Consider the following 21,053-nt stretch of genomic DNA (forward strand, 5'->3'; position numbering starts at 1 on the left):
ACTGTTAAGCGAAAAAGGGGAGAGACAACCAGGGTGGAGGGGGATGAAGGGCAGCATGGCGGAAACAGACATTCTCATATTTATTCTCTCGCTCTCTCCAGCAGTGGATCAGAAGCGTGGCGAGGAAGCTAGAGAGTTAGAAAAGCTGTAGAATGTAGGAGAGCAGAACTTGTAGTGTGCAAACAGGTGCCGCTGAACAGAAGAGGAGAAGTTTACAGGAGAGAAAAGAATGAGCAGGAAAGGGACAAAAATGTACACAGGGTACCAAAAGAGAAACAAAAGAGTGCAGTATTGCATGGAAGTTGAGGCAAAGGGGTGTGAAAAGGAGAGGTAATGGGAACAAAAAGAATTTTCATTCGTTTTGCAGGTTTTTTTTAATCAGAATTGATATGAGGAATTCGAAGAGACTGCGAAAAACACAATGTTCAAAATGTTAGATGCATCAGAATCAATTTATCAGAGAGATAACTTGAAAGGATAGCATTCATCAGCATAACACTGAACCAGCAAAACAGTATCTTCCCTGTAGACCAGATCGTTCCTATGATGACACCCAAAAGAAAAGCCTTACACCGGTATAAAGCCTTGATGCCACACACAGGGTACCAGTACCTGAAGTAGTTAGCCCACAGTACTCTAGTCCTTATGTAGGCGTTCCATAAAAAGATTATACGGAAGGCCTGTGAATAAGCAATGGTAGAAAGATCACTGAAAAACAGAAAATAATGAATACAAATGTCAAGAGGTGTTCTGTCTGGACTGCTCCTTTTGGGGCAGAACCACACCATACCACCATTCACCTTTTTGTTTGTCTTTTCTAGATCACAGGAATGGTGTTGTGGCACCAAGATGCTCTAGGGAGGCAAGGAATGGGCCCACGGACGGACTCCAACTCTGCCCTACGGTTGTGCTTTTGTACGTACCTCTGTTCTATAGGAAGAATGGACGCCATCAAGCGCTGGAAAAGAAGAGGGTTGGATGTAGCAGTTTGGCCTACATACCAATAAATGAGCAGCTGTGGATCTGGAGCAAGTTGATCCAGAGCGCAAGAACACAAGGGAAGCACAAGTAGCTCAATGGGGTCGACTTGGAATAACACATGAAATACGAATTCCAGTTTGATGCCAGTAACATATTGTGGATATGATTGATGGTAGGTAAGAGAAAAGTAGTTAATAGGATGGAAGTCTCCTGGAGTAAAAAGTGGAAGAAGGAGTGATGAACGGGTATTGCCTAAAGTGCTCTGCTTGCAGGGAATGTACAGTAAGCTGAACATTTGCATGGGTCCTATGTATAACAACGGACGCTCAGTGCTGGACACACCATCTACTGCTAGACTGAACCTTATATTTAGTCCTAAAATTATCATGTAACATGGGCTCCAGGGAGCTGGTACTAAACTTGTCAGAGAAAACTTTCTTGGGTACACCTGCCATGGGAGGTGATTTCTGGATTCACTTGGTCTTCACATTATTACAGTACATACTGAATCGATGCATGGCTTGTTTGTACATTGTGGAATGTAGGCTCTGCGTTTCCCCAGGTCTTACATTTTTCATTGAACAACGTTTCTGGGTCTAACTTACTCATACATTTGGCATGGACTTAAGATTTTAAGTCACATTTGGTATTATACATAGCATAAAAGGTAACACATTCTGAACCTTTCTTCCAGGCTGCACAATATACAATTAGGGATTGATTTAGAGCTTAGTAGACTGGTTATTCGGTCATCTGGTCATTCCGTCATAAATGTGACAGATATCTCATCCACCTTATTACAAGTGCCTAATTACATTATCATATGGGACTTCAAATAACGTGGGCAGGATAGCTGTCACATTTGTGGCAGAGTAACTCTGTCCACCAAATTCTAACTAAGGCCCAAAGTCATTGAATTGGTACACAAGACCTCACCTGCTTCCCTGATCTGGCTGTAAATTAATGAACAGGGAGTCTGCGTTGACCTGGCGCCGGTACAAATTTAAGGCTGACATAAAGAAGGAATCCACACAGTGATCACTAATCATCAGGAAAGTGTCCACCTAAAAACAGAAAATAGGATTTAAAGCATCTTGAAAAACAAACACCCACTAGTGTGAACATAAACACTCTGCACTGTACCCATTACATTGAAACTGTGCTCTGCTCCAATCCAATTTTGGGGGAAATTTCCAATTCATTAGTACCAATGGCAAAGTACATGTTTGTTTGCAAACACCGCTTTACAAATTAACCAATAAAAATCAAATAGTGTTTGAAAATTCTTTATCGTTCATGCAAAATTCTTAAATTTTTTATCAACCTCAAAAGCATCTTGGACTAAAAATTAGAGAAAGAGTAATTCTGTTGCTTCCTGCTTGGAGACACAAATATGGAGGAAGATTAATGTACTGATAAAACACCATATCCGTGTAAGGATATATGAAAAGACTGATTGCCTAAAACAGACAAATGACTTCTACTACTTGTGATACATGTAATTCTTGCGGAATGATAAGGTACAATGTTCTATTAGATGTTGTGGTAGTGATAGAAACAGTTATTAGTATACATATGTGTTTTAGAAGATAAGGACTTTTCAGATAGAAAATCGTTCTGTTTTTTTTACCATGTTCAATAAAAAATACTTCTTGGTTGCTGCACTAGTCTCTAAAACCCATAATCTATTTTCTAGATAACATTTATCAAACCTCTATCTTTTCGTCAGATGGGACTTGCACACTTTGGCAATAGTTCTAAAACTGAATGATCTGAGAAGCTGTTTGGTTAACTCAACAGTTGCGCTAATTCAAGGTCTGATGATATTTTAATGAGATTTATGCCTAGCTGCGTAACAAGAGAAGTTTCTAATATTTGGAAATTTCGATCTGCAAAGACCTATTAAGTCTAGCACGTCTGACACAAGTAGAGGAACCCTGCAGTTTTGATTAGATCTGCATTTTATTGAATGTAGGAGAGTCAAATTCGGGTTGCTGCACAAAATTGAAATTACCCTCAATAATTATCTTGTCAGGTATCTGGAAAAGAGACTGAAAAAGATCTGTTAATGGAACAGGTTTACCTTCTACAAAGGTGTATACACTAGCATTAGTAAGTAACTGGTGACCAATAGTGCAATTAATCCAAGACCACCATCCTTTATCTGTCTGAAAGCTATGTATCTTGGCCTAGAGTCTTTTGGCCAAAAATAGTGATCAACTCTTCTTTGGGAGCACCTAATGTAGATGAGAATGGAAGTCAGACTACTTATTAAACATGGACAAATGTGAAAGAATACTTGTGGAGATGTGAGTTTTCATAGAAAAATAACAGCAGGACTGTGTTAACACCAAAGTTTCATTAGCATGTATATTGTGCCTGTTAAGCCTGCTTACATAGAACGATATGATCTTTAAGTTACCTGCTGAGAAGGAAAAATCAACATGATTTCCAGGACGTTCAAGGCAATTATGCATTGCCCACATGGCCAGAAGCAAAAGTATAATCTATTGCTAGAAAGTCCTGAAAAATATGTAGGCTGTTCGATTTTCGATCCTCTTAATTCAAGCACAAATGATAGGAAAAATAGGATTCATATCGACCCATTAGTCTCTTGAATTCCAATTATAAAATAATTTCTAAACTGATAGCTAAAAGAATTAATAGAATAGCAGGTGAGTTGATCCAGTAGGTCAAAATGGTTTTATAGTGGGCGACAACTATATGCCAACAACGAATATTTACACGAAGCTTACATTTTTTTTTTAATACCACTGAGACTCTAGCAGCGGTATTTTTATTAGACATAAAGGCTTTGGATTTTGCGTACTGGGAGAGCCCTTTTTTATTTTACAAAGTTTTGGCTTTCCCTCACAGATTATAAATATTTAAAAATATCTTTATACTGGCGCCAAGGCGAGTTTGATATTAAACACTTCATATATAGGCACTCTAAATCTAAATTGTGGAACTAAACATGGGTGTCGACCTATCTCCATTTTTATTCACCCTTTTTATTCAATCAATCAGGATTTATAAAGCGCGGCTAATCACCCGAGCAGGTATCCAGGCACTTGCAGGCCCTTATGAATTATTCGAAAAGCCAGGTCTTAAGGACCATTCGGAATTCCGGAAGTGAGGTGACGGTCCGGGGGTGCTGTTCCAGGTATTTGCTCCGATGTGGTAGAAGGAGAGTCCTCCACTCCTGCTTTGGTAAATGCAAGGAGTACGGGCAAGGGAAAGGGAGGCAGAGCGTAGTCTTATTGATGGTTGCTGGAAGCCCAGGCAGTGGTTAATGCAGGTGTGTCCTTATTAGTGTAGAGCCTTGTGTGCGTGGGTCAGCAGCTTCAATTGGCATGTCTTATGGACGGGGAGCCAGCGGAGTTTCCGGAGGTGGGGTGTGATGTGGGGTCGTCAGGTAATGCTGAGGATTAGTCTTACTGCAGTGTTCTGTATGGTCTGAAGTCTCTGTAGATGTGCAGCTTTCCCCACATAGAGGGCATTGCCGTAGTCCAGTCGGCTGGTGATGAGTGCTTGTGTCACGGTGCGTCTCATGTGTAAGGATAGCCACTTGAAGATCTTATGTAGCATGCGCAGAGTGAGGAAGCAGATGGGAGACAGTGTTTATCTGTGATTTCATGGTAAGCTTGTAATCATTGAGGATTCTGAGGTTTCAGAAGTGGTTGGAGGAAGTGGGTAACGGGTACTAGGTCTGATGTCCACCAGGAGTCGTCGTTGCCAAAGATCAGTACTTCAGTCTTGTCTGTGTTCAGCTGCAGGCAGTTGTTCTTCATCAGGTCTGCGACGTTTGTCATGCATCTGTGGAAGTTGGTTCTGGTAGGGTCGTCTGTGGGTAAGAGGCTGAGTTGGGTGTCGTCTGAGTAGGAAATAATGTGAGACCGTTGGATCGAACTATGTTGGCCAGCGGGGTCATATATGCGTTGAAGAGGATGGGGTGGAGGGATGAGACCTTGGAGACACTGCAGGTGATCTCCTTGGGTTCATAGGTGAAAGTTGGAAGAGGGTTTGTCTGGGTTCTTCTAGTGAGGAAGAAGGTGATCCATCTGAGCGCGTCCCCTTGTATGCCGATGTGGTGGAGTCTTTTGATCAGTGTGTGGTAGTATACAGTGTTGAAGGGTGCGAGAGATCGAGGAGGATCAAAGCTGCTGTTTCTCCTCAGTCTAGAGGTTTTGGATGTCGTCGGTGGTAGCGATCAGGGTGGGTTCGGTGATGTGATTGCAGCAGAAGCCGGAATAGAGTAGCTGGTTCTGCTCCAGGTGTATCATGAGTTGATTGTTAATGATTTTTTTCAGTACCTTTGCTGCGAACGGGCGGAGGGAGATTGGCTGGTAGTTTTTGAGTTCACTGGGGGTGGCAAAGGGTTTTTTGAGCAGTAGTCTGACTTCGGCGTGATTCCAGGCAATAGGTGTGAGTAGGGTGGCAAGTTCCTGGCCGATCCTTTGGTTTCCAAGGTTGAAGATGTGATGCAGGCATGGGTCTGGGGAGCTCCTGCGTGGATGGATTTCATGGTGGAGGTGGTGTCCTGGCAGAGGAGGATGGTTCAGGTGGTCAGTGTGTGTTTAGTGTCAGTTACGGTGGTGGCGTATCGGCCAAGGAAGTCCGTAGGTGTGGGTTGGGGTTCGAAGTTTATGTATATGGTTGCGATCTTGTCATGAAATAAGCAGGTGAGGTTGCTTGCTGTCTCCTTTCGCTGTTCTTAGTTCTTGGGTGTACCAGCTGGCCTTTTTAGATGATTTTCTATGGATGTTGCTCTTGAGGGGGGCGTTGCTGTCTGCACAATTGGTGATCCACGCTTTGATGTTTTTCACTCCCTGTTCGAGGCTGGTGGCGGTAGCGGGGTTGGGGGTTCACCCAGTTGGTTTCTGGGACTTTATTCCACCTCCAGTGTGGGGAGTTGGTCCTCTTGGGGGTGGACGTGTGGGAGCTGTAGATGCAGAAGTGGATGATGGAGTGATCCGTCCATGTGAGTCCTGTGACATGGATGTATTTGATGTGGTTGCAGGAGGTGAAAAGTTGATCCAGCATGTGTCCTGAAGTATGTAGGGTTGTGGACAATCTGGGTCAATCGGAGGCTGCTCATACTGTTGAGGTGGTGTGCAGTCTTTTGTAATTGAGGTCGTCAATGGGGAAATTTAGATTGCCACTTAATATGTAGTCCTGGGAGTCAAAGGCTAGGTGCGCAATTAAGTCAGTGATGGTGTTGTAGCAGCTGCAGTGCTGGCCTGGGGGTCGATATGCAAGGGTGCCTCTGATGGTTATCTAGTCGTCCCTGTGGAGCTTGAAGTTGAGATGTTCCTTGTGGTGGTGGTGGTATTGGTGTTCCAGATGGTGGTGGTAAACTGCATGGTCTCTTTATGGATGATGACTCTTCCTCCTCCCATCTTGTTGGTGCTGTACTGGTGATTGATTTTATATCTCTCAGGGATCGGGCGGATGTGGGGTTGAGCCAGGTCACAGTGAAGAAGACTGTCCGGTGCGAGAGAGGCAATGAGGTCTCATAATTCAGTGCAATGCTTGCATAGTGAGTGTGTGTTGAGAAAGGCGCATGTTGGTGTTTTTGCTCAGGTGGTGTCTGTGGTGCATTTGTGGTGGGGCTGGGTGGTGGGCTGGTATGTGTGTGCAGTGGCAGGTGGCATGGCAGTGGGTGCAGGTGAAAGGCCCTACCGTGGAGCGTGGGTTGGCGCTGTGTCACTGTTTTTTGTGGCATCGAGGGTGTAGAGCTCTGCAATGGTGTATCTTTGGGGAGCAGGAGGGCCAGAGGTCATGGCACTGGGTGTGGTCCAGGCGAGGACGGGCACAGACAGGCTTGCCTTTGGCACACCTTTGATGCGCCAACACCCGCGGTGTGCATTCACTGCACGGTCGCACTGTGGCCAGCATTACGTAGGTTCTGGGGTGGGCGGGGCTTCCATTGATGGAAGAGCAGTGAGTGAGAAAAGCAAGTCTGAAAAACCCCGGCAGTTGCGGTCTCATTGGATCAGTCTAGAGCAAGCAGGAACTGGAGACCACAGGCAAGTTTCAAGCTAGGTGATCAGGTGCCTATAGATGTGGTCGTGCTGTGGCTTGCATTTAGTTGTGCCTGTGGTGGGCAGGGCTTCTGTTGGCAAGAAGAACAGTGAGTGGAAAAACCCAGTCGGCTTGAGCTTTTAGCCATAGCCATTTAATCAGATAAAATCATATACTCTTCTAGCTCAAGAAAGCCAAAATCAAGCTATATTCAGATAATACCATGTTATTACTTAAGCGAGACAAGAACATTCATGAGCAGATTTTTGGGATCCTTGCTCAATTAAACAATTTAGGCAGATATAAAATAAAAATAAATCAAAAACTGAGGTTTTATTATACAATTCAACTCCGGAACTTTTAATCACAGAAATTAAAGACTCATTAAACCACATCGCTTTGTATATTTTAGGGTCCTATTTAACAACACATCTAGCAGATCTGTAGGGCCTGAACTAGAAGTTATTAATTCATATAGTAAAATCTCTATTATAAAGTTGAAAGTCTCTTCCCACTTCAATATTAGGCGGAGTTGCTCTTATTTAAATAACAGACTGCTGCTATTTATTTTAGCTGTTTTGGATGCCCCATGCACACTGAATGCCAGGAACCCAAGCATTTGTTCTCCCCCATTATAGGGGGGAAACAAAAATCCCAGGGTAGCATTTGCCACTTTATATATTTGTCTTGCACAAGGAGGACTAGCTCTTCCGCATATTAAAACATATTACTGTGCTACATTTACTAGTATATCATCTAGGTACAATAATAGGCCCATTGCACATAAATATTATATTGATTTAATGACAGATGCTTAAAGAACATAGGCTTGAGGACAATTTGAAGTTGGAAAAGTCTCACCAAAAAGTTTGGTGTAAGGAGTCGTTAAACTTTTTTTTAAAGGAAGAAACAGTAAAAAAAAAAATACCCCCAATAAAAACTGCCACTCGACTCAAGGATGTAAATATTAAGGACCACTTATCTATGGATACAACTACAATAATGAGATGGCAAATCTACGGTTTTAGTAAAATATCTTTTTTTGTTGAATGAATCATGGAAACGATGGGTAAATATTAAGCCCTAGACTAAGAAATTTAAAGGGTGGTTAATATGGTGCTACAATACTGTATATCCTCTTTTTGTTAAATATTAACCCAAGCAATTCTTTAGTTAATACAGACTTGATTTCAGAGATAATCAAGAAGGTAAACATGAAATGAGTCTGCTTTAAAAAAATTAATTGGAAATATAAAAGAAACCGAACTTTTTACAAGAACTTCCGACAGATTGAGGAATTTTAAAACATATTGACAGAGTTGTGAAATAAAGTAATAAATATGAATTGGTTTTAAGATAACCAAATCCCTGGAAGATGCAATTTCATGCAAAATGTCTAATTTATTGTACCTCTGTTTCTCTAAATAAGATTAACCCTCAACATTCTGGTACTTGTTTTAAATGCAATCTGCAGAAAATTGAATTGTATTGGGATGTTTTAGTTTAGATTCTTATTGGAATTCAATTTTGGAATACTGTTTTTTCCAAAATAATTCCAGATAATTAAACATTCAAGTGTCATGTTATCCTGCAATGATCCTAATGGTTCACAGATACATCGAACTACAAAAATATTGAGTCAATAATAACGTAAACAAAAATATCGACACCCAATACACAATGACACAAACATCGATAAAAAAAATCCAAAATTAAACAAAAATACAAATACACTGAAAAACCAAAAACAAATAAACAAACATAAAAAACACAACTATCAAAAATAAACAAACATATATAAAATATAAAAAAATATATAACATTTACACATGCATTTTATTTACAAAAACAAAATAAAACCAAACATTAAATAAACATACCTAATATTAAGCAAACTAAATTATAACTGCCCAAAATTCAAAAAAACTCTTGACCAATAAATTTAAACTAAACCAATAGAAAACTCCAATTAAATAAAGACTATAAAAGCAATCAATTAATTAACACAAAATTTGCTGAGAAACACCCAAGAAGCACAAAACTTTGCAAGACAGAAAACAGAATGAAAAAGAACTACACAATCAACTAGTCAGAAAAACTCTCATTAAAGGCAAGAACAAAATTTACCTAAATTAATAAAGTTAGCTTAAAAAATATAAACAAATCAACTAAAACTAGAAACTTTTCCTTTACATGTCACAGACTATACTTCACTAAAACTCCACCAAGAAAATTCAAAACAACGATTTGCTCACAAAACAACTACGAAATCAACATTAACGAAAAATATACAACAAAGTAAGTATAGGACTTAACCAACAAATACAGTAAACTATTTTTTTTTAATAATAAAAAAGCAAAATATAACTAACAAATACTTTTCACTTAACAGCTTCTACAGATTTCAACAAAACAACATCAACAAAATAAACTTCAACTAAAAATAGTGAGTTTTTTTTTTTACAACAAAATTGTCAAGTTACCACTCACCTGAAAACCAGGTTGTTCGAATTGTGAGAAGAGACCACTAGTCCCAACACCCCCAAAAGCATATGCCAGACCAGATGTACGTAAAAAACATAAAGGCAGTGACAAACCTCCAGGGGAAGGGGGAAAAGTGGATAAAATAAAAAAATAAATAAATGAGACAAAACACTGCCATCTTCTTTGTTTCAAGAGACGTCCACAATGTTTGTAAGTGACGTTTGTGACGTGACGTGGCATGACGTGACGTGATGTTTGTAAGTCCAACCACCATGTGATTAAGTTTTATTTAAATGAATTGTTAACACAATCCCACTCAAAAAAAGTACCTAAACCAAGCAGTTACTGGAATAATATAAATCCGGAGGCCTTTGAGGCCAATCACACCCCTCTGGTTCTCTTGGAAACAACAAATGTTAACCAGGCTGCTAAAAACTTTGACCTGGCAATCAGTTCATCTTTGGATATTATTGCGTCAAAGAAAATCGCTCAATGCCCGAAGAAACTATCTCCTTGGTACACTCCTGATTTAAAAAATGAGAAACTCATCGTAAGAAGGCAGAACGCAAATGGAGACAGACAAAAGATAATATGGATAGACAACACTATAAAACCTTACACCACCATTACATGGACAATATAGCAGAAACTGAAAAAAACGTTCTTAGGAAATCGCATTAACCAAGCAGCAAATTCCTATATAGAGCTATATTAGATCATGAAGGATTTCACAAATCCCCCGTCTAGCTTACCATCCCAAACCGCCTCCCAGGAATGGGTGGACTCACTCTCAGACTTCTTCATCACTAAAATCGACGACATCCACAAAGCTTTTCCTCCAACAAACAAAACCCCACAACAGAATACATCGGTAGCGCCCCTTCTCAGCCCCATTAGCCATTTTAAAAACTTCGAGGAAATAACAGAGGAGCACACCACAACTATGCTTAAAAAGATGCAATCCGGTTCACCGGCAAATCCAGCGTCCCCACAAATCCTATCCAAAATTGAAAAAAGTCTCATTCCTAATCTCACCAAAATCCTAAATTTGTCACTAACGCAGTCTACAGTCCCTTCTCATTGGAAGGAAGCTGTAGTGAGGCCAGTCATGGAAAAAACATCAGCTGATCCCAAACAATTATCAAACTACAGGCCTATTTCATTGCTCCCCCTGTTTGGGAAAGTAATAGAGTCAATTATCAATAAGCAATTATCAAATCATTTAGAAAATAATAAAATTCGCGACCCGTCACAATCAGGCTTTCGGTCTCATCACAGCACAGAGACAGCACTAGTGGAGATTGCAGACAACATCAGACTCTCCCTGGATGCAAGACAATCCGCAATTCTAATCCTTTTAGATCCATCGGCGGCCTTCAACACCATATCTCATATTATTCTTCTGGAACGTCTTAGAGAATGTGGTGTTGAGGGTTCCGCCTTACAGTGGTTTGAATGTTACCTCTCGGACCGATCTTTTAAGGTGGACACAGCACAACTTTATACAATGTATGATAACCATAAACGATTGGATGTCCACTAATCACCTCCTGCTTAATGCAAACAAGACGGAAATCCTGCTCTTTGGAAATGCCCAAAACATCTAGTCTTCCAACTGGTGGCCAACCTCATTAGGGTCATGCCCCCTACTAAAGTCAGCTGTCCGCAACCTAGGAGTAATAACTCAAACTTTCAATGGCTGATCATGTAAGCACTGTAACTCGTACCTGCTATGGTATAATGCGATCCCTCAGGAAAATGTTCAAATGGATTCTGCTGCACTCTCATTTACCCTTGGTGGAGGGTTTAATCATAAACCGCCTGGACTATGGTAATGCGCTGCTTGCATCCATAAATGAAAAACTACTATCTAAACTCCAAGTGCTGCAGAACACTGCAGCTAGGCTAGTGTTAAACCTTCCTCCACGTTCACCATCGGCCCCCTGTCTAAAACACTTCACTGGCTCCCTATCAAATAGAGGATCACATTTAAGATATGCTGCCAGGTACAAAAAACTGTTAACAATAATGACCCAATCTATCTGGCAAAGAAACTGAGTAAATACCAACCAGTAAGAACACTTCGCTCGGCCAGCAAACACCTTCTGATCGTTCCAAAGGTCCGCACGGTAAAAAACGGCAGCAGGTCTTTCTCCAGAACAGCACCGGAGACATGTAACACTCTACCGCTGCAGCTCCGTCTTGAAACAAATCACAAGACTTTTCGTAAAGCCCTAAAAACATGGCTTTTCTAAAAACAATCTGGTCTGATTTGTCTTTCAGCTAGCGCTATGAGACCTACGGGTGATATGGGCGCTTAACAAAAACCAATACATACATACTTCTATTAGATAGTATTCTTTCTTAGCTACAATATGTTATTTTATGTTATGTTAAATTTGATTTCTATAGCGCACGGCTACTCCAATGGAGTGTCCCGGCGCTTTATATTGGCAGCTCATAAAAAGAAAAACATAACAGATAAAACATTCATTAACAGCAGAGTGACACATACTAAAGGGTAAAAAGCCAGGTTTTAAGGCCCTTCCTGAAAGACAGCAGATTAGAAGTACCAAGTAAGGCCAATGGCAGAGTATTCCAGAGCTGTGGTGCCCGAAGTAGGGCACTTTAAATACGTTTTGTGTGAAAGCTAGTTCATCCGCATAAACGCTGCAGTAATTATAGAAGTCCTATAGATGGAAATAGGAGATAATCGAGGTCCAGGGGAACCGGACAAAAGCCGACGGCGTCTCAATCCGCACTGCTCACTGGCGCATGCGTAGAAGCTTCTACGCATGCCCCAGTGAGCAGATGAACTAGCTTTCACACAAAACGTATTTAAAGTGCCCTACTTCGGAAAGTTAACATCTTACACTTCCCTTTTGAAAAAACTTGCAATACCATCTGTTTAAAGTTGTCGTCTTACGTTACACCCTCCGAAGAATGAGACTTCATTAGGTCCAAACCTCGTGGCATTCTGCATTGAAGTCTTTGTCGGTCCATACAGATCGCGAATCAGTTACTATGTATCTTCTAGGGAAAGCCAGCGCTTGAGAATTCATCCGGATATTGAAGAGAAGGGTAGCCGATCACGCTCCAGCGCTCAGTTACACAGGGATTATTGGCATCATCACATACATCAGTTTCATAATGAGAGGAATTGAATGGCCCTGAAGAGAATCCCCGCTAATCCAAGTGGGATTCGAAACGCGTAGGCTCCATCCTACTGGTCTACTGTAGCAGCTGGGGATTATAGTAGTAAAACCCAGTGCAAAGTCCTGTACATTACCATTTAACAAGTGATTGTAATTATTTTTATTTGTTTGTAGATACACAGGAATGTACTTAAAAAACATCTAGTTTAAATATTTTCTAAAAATATGTAGACCGTGGTATTTGTTCTTTCATTGTTTATTCGTAGTTCTCACTGTATGGTTTCTTAATCCCTCTTATCTCTCCCCCATATGCATGTATGTTAATGGTTGTCTGTGATATGCCTGCATTTTTTGATTGAATGAGTGAATGGTTGAAGAATATCCCTATTTCTTGCCCTGTGTCCATTGTAAATTTTATCTTTGTGATATTATGAATCTAATGTTGCTTTCAAATTTTGCAAATAATACGAATAAAAAATACTATTAAGTAGTAACTCCCATTCCTGATTTATTTTTCAGGTTTTTGGTTTGTAATTTGATCTTGTTGAATTACTTATATCAGTACTGGCATCTCTTCTTTGTTGGTTAATTCTCCGGCTCAGCCTTACTGATTAGAGCCAGCCCCCTGTTGTTCTTCGTTGATACACTTTTGCCCTCAGCGTTTGTTATATTAGCACAAAATCATTATATATAAAATAGTGTACCTTTCTTTCAATAGTGCATCCTTCATTCACAATAGGGTGTATTCTTCCTTTATCTTCAGATATATGCTAAATCACGCAGACCTATTACTCAGATGTCTGCAGCAAAATAAACAACACCAATTATCTTAAAATTCTGCGCATGAAACACACATAACATTGATAAGCAACCTTTTTAACGGGGAACCATTCTTACTAGAGAAAATACTTCTTTCCTCCTAGTGTTCGTTACAACCTCAATAGTTCAGCAAGAATGCAGGAAACAATTAGCCAAGTTCAGTGGATTAGTCTGAAAAGTTACTGAACAAAAAAATTCTTACAATCAAGGAATAGTCTTCCTTTTTCAAACGATAATGTGAATGAAAGCCAAAAAATAAATAAAATCAAAGTACCTGAGATGTTCTTTCTCTCTGAGCGAAGTTCACGCTGTGAAATACCTTACTTGATTTCCTTTTCTTTCTCTTTCAGGTCGGGGAAGTTCCAGAAATAATCTGAAATCAGGACGGAGAAAGCCCCAGAAGAAGTCTGGAGCCGGTCCTGTTGCCTGGAGAACGGAGAATGCCAAAATGCCAGAGACGTGCTGGAGAGACGAAGAGGTGAGGCTAGAGCGCTTCGATGTCTGAATCAGGTAAGAGGGAACAGAATGACGAGAGCAAGAGTGTCTTGTTGTTCTTGTTCTCTTTTTATAGCCTTTGAATGGGGGGGGGGACGCACGAGGGGTCCACACATGTGCAAACTGTCTACTGTGGCATCGCTTTTTAGGTTTCAGAACTACGAACAGATCGCAAAGCGATCTGTTGTTCCGAGAGACTATTGCAATCATTCCTGCTTTCAAGGAGTCAAGGGAGACAGGACAAGTGAGGTGCACGCGCAACCTAGGAACTGGGATCAGGTAGCGCGCGCTTCCTGTCTCCCATGGCTCCTTGGAAGCAGACTCACACGCACGCACATACAGACTCCCCCCCCCCCCCCCTCGCCGCGCATACACATACTCACACACACAGAACCGACGCGTATACACACACGCACTTACACACAGAGACCCCCCCCCTTCCTACCTCGTCTCAGCGTGCTCCCTTGTGGGTGAGCACTGGGCAGACTGTCTTGCACAAGGACGGGCAGATGCACAGTCGTCTACAGGCCCCCAACAAGTCACCAAGCGCCTAAGGAGCGGCACCCTCTCTCAACCGAACACACCAGGCTTGCCTCAGTCGCGTGCCGCCCCCTGCTTCTCACGCGGCCGTACGTGCGTGCTCTCCTCGCCCTGTAACTGGAGCTTCTCGCCCTTAGCTCATGATGGGAGCGCGTGCCAGTGCTCGCGCAAGGAGTGAAGCGGCGAGCGGGCCTGTTGTCCGAGGCAGATTCAAGGCTCTGCAGGGAGAGGCAGACCTTCGTGCGGATGGACTAGTAAGCCCTCGGTGCGATTTGAACAGGCAGGTCTCGGCGCGAATAGACTTCCGGGGCACTCCAGGTAGCATGAGTGCTGATTGGGTGTCCGGTGTCCCCATCCAAGCCCCCGGCAGTGGCGCGAAGGAATCTTTCCGAATGCAGCAGGACCAGCTGAGTTTAACAAGAGAACACAAAGCAAGTGGCAGAGGAAACCGTCCTGAATCCCATAAGTCCTGTGAGCAAACGAGCGCTGTGTAAAAGGTCAGGGCAGTTGGAGCGGAGGTGAGAGATTTCAGACAAGCAATAGTTCATCTATCTAGCACAAAATCAGGCAACCCCGGCCTCGCCCCCCCTGTAATTGTTCCTATCCCCTGCTCTATGCCTGGTTCTCCTGTATGCTCCTCCCTTTTGTTGTTCCTGGTTCTGTCCCTCCCCCTGTAATTGTTCCTGGACCCCTGCTCTGTGCCTGGTTCTTCCACGCTGCTGTGCTCCACAGACACCCCTCTTTCATTTGCACTGCATGCGGGGTTGTGTGCGTGATTAAACAGGTCATCTCTTCCCGGAGGAATTTTCCATGCACGCTGCCTTCCCTGGTTAGTCATGAAGCCCGGGCGGAACACGAGGGGACATTCACCTCAGCCCTACCTGTGGCCCTGGCTGCAGCACTCTCTCTCTCTCTCTCTCTCTCTCTCTCTTTCTCACCACAGGAGCGCCTCAATGCCCCTGGAGGTGAGCTCCACCCAGGGAACTCTTGGTAAGGATGGGTGGCCCTGGTGCAAGCGAGGAAAACGGCCCTTTGACAGCTATTGTGGGAGTAAAACCAAAAAACCAAACAGTATCAGGGTGGACTCATTGGGCCCTCAGCCAGGCTCCTGGCCCCGGTGCCACTGCACCTGCTGAGCCAATGGTCAGTCGCTATGCGCTGGGCACTGCCTGCTCTTAGGATTCCTCTTGTTTCCTCCTTTGTCAGCAGTTCTGTCCCCTTCACCCACTGCCTTCTGCATTTTCTCCATTGCCTGGGGCTTCTGTCTCAGCACTCCCTTCTGTCACTCCTTGCATCCTGTCCCAGCAGATCCTGAAGTCCTCGCATTTCACCTGTTCCTGCCCTCCACTGGGTATGATGCGTGCCCCCCCCCCCCCGCGGCGCGGTAGAGCTCCTAACCTTTTGGATCTATATTCTATCTAGGTCATGTGATCAAGGTCCAGGTCGGACCGAAACGCGTCATGGCGGCATACTGATGCAGGCGGAACTTTTTCTTTAAATAAACTTTAAGAAAGCACGAAATACTGGGTCCGCACTTGTCTATCCGAGTCCTGTCTGTCGAGTGGATTCTAAAGATAGAGTACTGGAATATATATATATATATATATATATATATATATATATATATATATATATATATATATATATATATATATATATATATATATATATATATATATATATATATATATATATATATATATATATATATATATATATATATATATATATATATATATATACACAATGTGTGTGTGACTCAGTGACCCCTCTGCTTTCTGCGAGGGGTGGAGTGGGGGCATCATTTGATGTTACACCACTCTTCTTTTGACATCACTCAGCAATTGCATATGAGATCCTTTGTAGCGTGGCCCACCAGAGAGAATGCGCTTTTTAGAGAATCAGCAAGTAACACTAAATTAATGCATTTCACTTAATTAATGAGAGCAGAGGTTGCCAGAAGGACCACGGTTTATAATTGTGAAGTCAAGACGTCTGTAATTGAACTCCATCACACTCTTGACTAAGTTGGCTGACCTGTCATTCTTTCAGTGTTGCTTTAAAATAATAAATTCCAAGGTATTAATCATTAAGGGCCCATATTAGCTCTCTATGCATCCAGTGGCCTCTCTGTATATATGTTAGCCTGTCTTTTTATCTATAAGGCCATGCATCAGTTTCATTGTATGGTTCTATGTCTCCAGGTCTGTATCCTTGTACGTTGTAGGTAGAGCATCCAAACAGAGCACATGCTGTTGTGAGGCATATTGTGGGCCTTTTAAGAACATAGAGGAACCTAGAGCCCTCCCATTGATTTCCATTGGTTGGCTTTCCTGCCATTCTCTTTTGCCTGCTCCTTATTCAATGGTTTTCCTTTTCCGACTTGTGTCTGCCCCTCCCAAGAGCCCTGCCAATTTACTTGCATCCTTTCGAGTGCTTAATATGTGCTGGTGGTGTTCCACAAGAAAGCCTTGGGTCTTGAGTTGGGTAGAGCCAACGCAGCTCCCCCCCTTCTTATCAAAATATTTGTGGAACACAGGAAGATACACTCAGAAAGGGAAAGCTTAAAGCGCTTCCATCTCTGACCCCGCAGGGTTTGGTATCTGCCCCCACCCAATTGGACTGGTGATAATTATAACTCTCGGGATTTCTGGAGGAAAGGAACCAACTAACTATAAAGATCAGCCTCTCTCGGTTTTTGCTTTTCTTCCCCCATTCACACCTCACTCCTTTGCTTCTCTCCATTCTTCCTTCACTTTCTGCCCTACATCCGCGTTTCCTCTTAATCTCCGCCTCCCCTCATTAACTGCTTTTAATTTTTTAGCTTTAATCTCCACACTCCTTTCATGCGCTCCCCGCTGTCTGCTCTTCTTCCCTTGCCTTTCTCCTCTTTCCACTATACTGTCGTAAATATTTAATTTACCGTCTTAATTTCTATGCAGGTAAGTACTTAATCAATAATAACTCAATCGGAAAGAAAAAAACAGAGTCCGTGGTGTTAGAGTTCTTAGGGGTTTTATTCCTTAAAAAGGAATCGTTCCGGAACTGGATATCATGTTCCTGCAACCACAAGGGGTTCAGGAAGGGATAGAGCAATATTTTATTGACAATACATAGCTTATATACTTAATTCACATCATAGAAAGCAATATAGTAGGCGTAACAGCTGAGAAAAGACAAGATAACAGCATCCACGTGTTGGGAGTACGTAATCAGAAGGCGTGAACTGGGCGTGAACTAGAGGTGTGTGCTAGAAACGTCACAGGTAGGTGTCATAAGTGGGTGGCACAAAACAGAAATGTTGCAATGTCAGCAGAAATCGGAGGCTTGGATGCGCACGCAGCTGCATGACGTGTGATTGACGTAAAACTGGAGGGTGCAGGGGACTTGACATTTACACTAGCGGAAAGAGACAGAAGTCTGGCATGTCAGATCAACTCGTACTTCTATCATATCGGATATCTGATGTTTGGGAACCATATTATCTAAACGGAAAAGGTCTCTGGGGCAGAAGCTATTCTATACAGACTGTGAGTGCGTGTATAAGCGCCTAAGTGTCTGCATGAGAAGCGTGGGGGCATGGGCCTTCCATGGGAGCATGGTAACAGAGGCTATGAATTACTTGCACGGACACAGGCCGGCCCTTCTGCTCTGCAGCTGGGGGGATATTTACTTAAACTAGTAGGCAGGAATGTATTCGAGGAGCGGAACAGATAATTCGAAGGTTGTAGTCAGTCTTGGCAGGCAGCAGGCTGAGCTAAGCGCGGTGGGCCGCGCTGGAAGTAAGTCAGAGTTCACGGGTACAGAGACAGCCTGGGCTGAGGCTTTCAGAGTCAGAAGCCAGAAAAAGGCTCGATGGCAGAAATTCAGGGCCTACTTTGCCAGAGCTGAAAAACGTGTAAAGTACACTACAAAAAGACGTTGGCATAGCATACTTAGGAACGGACTATTCAACCCATTCAGGGTGGGTCTGAAAGAGGACAGGAGGTTAACGTTGGACGCAAATGTATTTGCGTCTTCATAGCTGGCACAGGAGGGAAGTTACATGCACTTTAAGCTGGTACATGGAGACGGTGGGGTACACGATAGGGAACACAACTCGACCATAAATTTTATATTTCCTCATTCCCTCCTTGTTCCCTACGGACCCTTCATGATATATCGATCCTCAGGAATCGATCAGTTTGTTCTTGTAACATCATTTGCTCATCTTTCTTTCTTTCACGTCTTGAAAGAAAACTGGAATGTTCAATGCATGATGTGGCACACAGTCCACAAATCGCTGGCCCACACTGTAGGCACAGGCAGCAACTGAATACTAGGACTAGGCCAATGCCTAGGAAGGATAGGATCTTCCATCCCCAAGCGGTTAACGTTGTCCAGAACCAACCGGACCAAGTCCAGGTGCCTGGATTCTGATGTATCAGATTGGCAATTTTATGAAGACGGGTAATAGCTTTGTATACGGATGGCGCGTTTTCTGGAATGAAAACACAGCAACTTGACCCGATGACCTTACAGGCTCCACCTCTATCTGCCAAGATGACGTCAATAACAAGACGATTCTGAAGGACAACAACCCGCATGGCGGACTGCTCTTCGGTTAAGTTACCTAGGGCGGAGGCAGTTTCATTCACTACTGCTTCAAGTGTTCTAGTTAATCTGCGTATTAGTTTACTATTTTGGACGGGGCCTAAGAAGAAAAAGAATCCTTTATTAAAATCGGTGTATTGTTCCCATGCCGTTTCTGTGTAGTCGACAAGCGAGAGATCTCTTCTGAGTCTATTCTTTACTAGATTTGTATTTCTGTGATAATCAGGAGGGGCTAGAAAAACAGGTGGCAGAAGGAATGCAATATAACAGGTACCATCCCAATCTGGAGGTAAGCGTATGTATGCGGTATGACCACAAACAAAATAAGAATGACGGGTAGCTTTAAAGGACGATTTACCTTGATCACTGAATTCGACCACAGTAGTACATTTACTATGACCTAAGTGTACTGAACCTTTCTTCCTGACACATAATTCACCAGTGACTGGTAATACTGACATAGCGGGCAGAACTGGTGCAGCTTCGGATTCAACAGTAAGAATCATAAGGTTAATTGTGTAATTACCTAATCCATATACTTCATTTTCTAGATCAGTTCCTATTCTAGTGGGGAGTCCCTCCTTATCAGGGTAACAGACATCAAGCAGAACTAAGTTCAAGTTTCCCCAAACCCAGCTCCCTTTGAAAACAGCAATATCAGGATCTAAGGAATTAATTATTTTAAACCATGCACCACAGGAGCCATTGTGAGTGAACGGGTACGGAAAGAGGGGCAGAGCTCCCTTGTATTTCTGGTAGGGAGGGAGTCGGCCACATATCCAGCAGTTTGTAGCATTATTAGTCTGATGGGAATGATGTAACATACTAATGAATGTGTTATTGCGCAGCGCGAGTCTGTAAGAAAGTTCATGTGGAGGTAACTCGCTAAAAGAATGTTCAGCAGAAACATTGTAGGCAGATTGTTCACGCTTGAAAATAGGGTAATAGATAGGAAGCAGTATACTTGCAACAATAATCAGAAGACTTAGAAAAAACATAATTAATAATGTCACTATACAGTGACTACGTAGTGATTTGCAATATGTACGTTTCTTGAGTTGTCTCTCTCTCTCTCTATCTCGATCTAGGGGATACATGTCAGAAACTATTTAACCGATTCACCTAGGGGAGGACTTAAACAATTAAACTGTCTGACTTGCTAGATCGGAGTTTTAGTTTATACTCCTCTTGGGGAGTTTTTTCTCGTTCGGAATCTTTAAAGTCACTAGGCTCAATACAGTCTTTGGAAGGGGTGGACGAGTCTGGGTCTGGTTTCAGTTCGTTGCATTGTTTAATATGGCTCGTGTGGATCCACCCCTTTCTGCCTTCCACTTTTACTGCGGTCCTCGTAGTAAGAAGGACGGTCTTCGGCGCTTTCCAGCGGGGCTCCAGCGGACTTTTCCTGTCGAAGTTCCTAATCAAGACCAGGTCCCCGGGACGGACATCATGTGGCTTTACATCAGTGTTGTTAGGGAAGGCTGCGGCAACCTGTGAACGACATGATTGGAGTGCAGACTTCAAGGAGGCAAGGTAATCTGTCAACATGTTACAATCAACATCAGTAATTTTCTTAGGAATGGGCGTCCCCCACATATTCGGTGGTCTACCAAAGACCACTTCGTACGGGGATAGTCCTGATCTCGAGTGGGCAACCATTCTCATGTAGAACAGTGCAACTGGCAGGGCGACTATCCAGTCGACCCCTTTCTCTTGACATATTTTACCAAGGCGGGTCTTTAATGTCTGGTTATGCCTCTCTACAAGGCCTGCGGCTTCGGGATGTCGGACACAATGGAATTTCCACTGATATCCTAGCAGCAAGGAAACTTGTTTCATTAATTCGGATGAGAATGGCTGTCCGTTATCTGAGTACACGACACGAGGCAAGCCGTACTGTGGGAAGAATTCTCGAACCAGCTGCTTGGCAGTGGTCGGAGCAGTGTAATCTGGGACTGGATA

At 42.7% G+C, this 21,053-nt stretch overlaps 1 protein-coding gene across 7 annotated transcripts in view; it reads right to left on the minus strand.

Moving 5' to 3' along the window:
• The window catches only part of TEP1 (telomerase associated protein 1), a 1,080,103-nt gene that overhangs the window by 727,325 nt on the left and 331,725 nt on the right, over positions 1–21,053 (minus strand). For all 7 annotated transcript variants that reach the window (XM_086931874.1, XM_086931872.1, XM_086931869.1 and 4 more), the window contains one exon: positions 1,918–2,045. In XM_086931874.1, coding sequence (XP_086788000.1) covers positions 1,918–2,045 — 128 coding nt within the window. The remainder of the gene's footprint in view (positions 1–1,917; positions 2,046–21,053) is intronic.

Source organism: Lissotriton vulgaris, chromosome 7 (genome assembly GCF_964263255.1).
Source record: "Lissotriton vulgaris chromosome 7, aLisVul1.2, whole genome shotgun sequence".
NCBI classification, from domain to species: Eukaryota; Metazoa; Chordata; class Amphibia; order Caudata; family Salamandridae; genus Lissotriton; species Lissotriton vulgaris.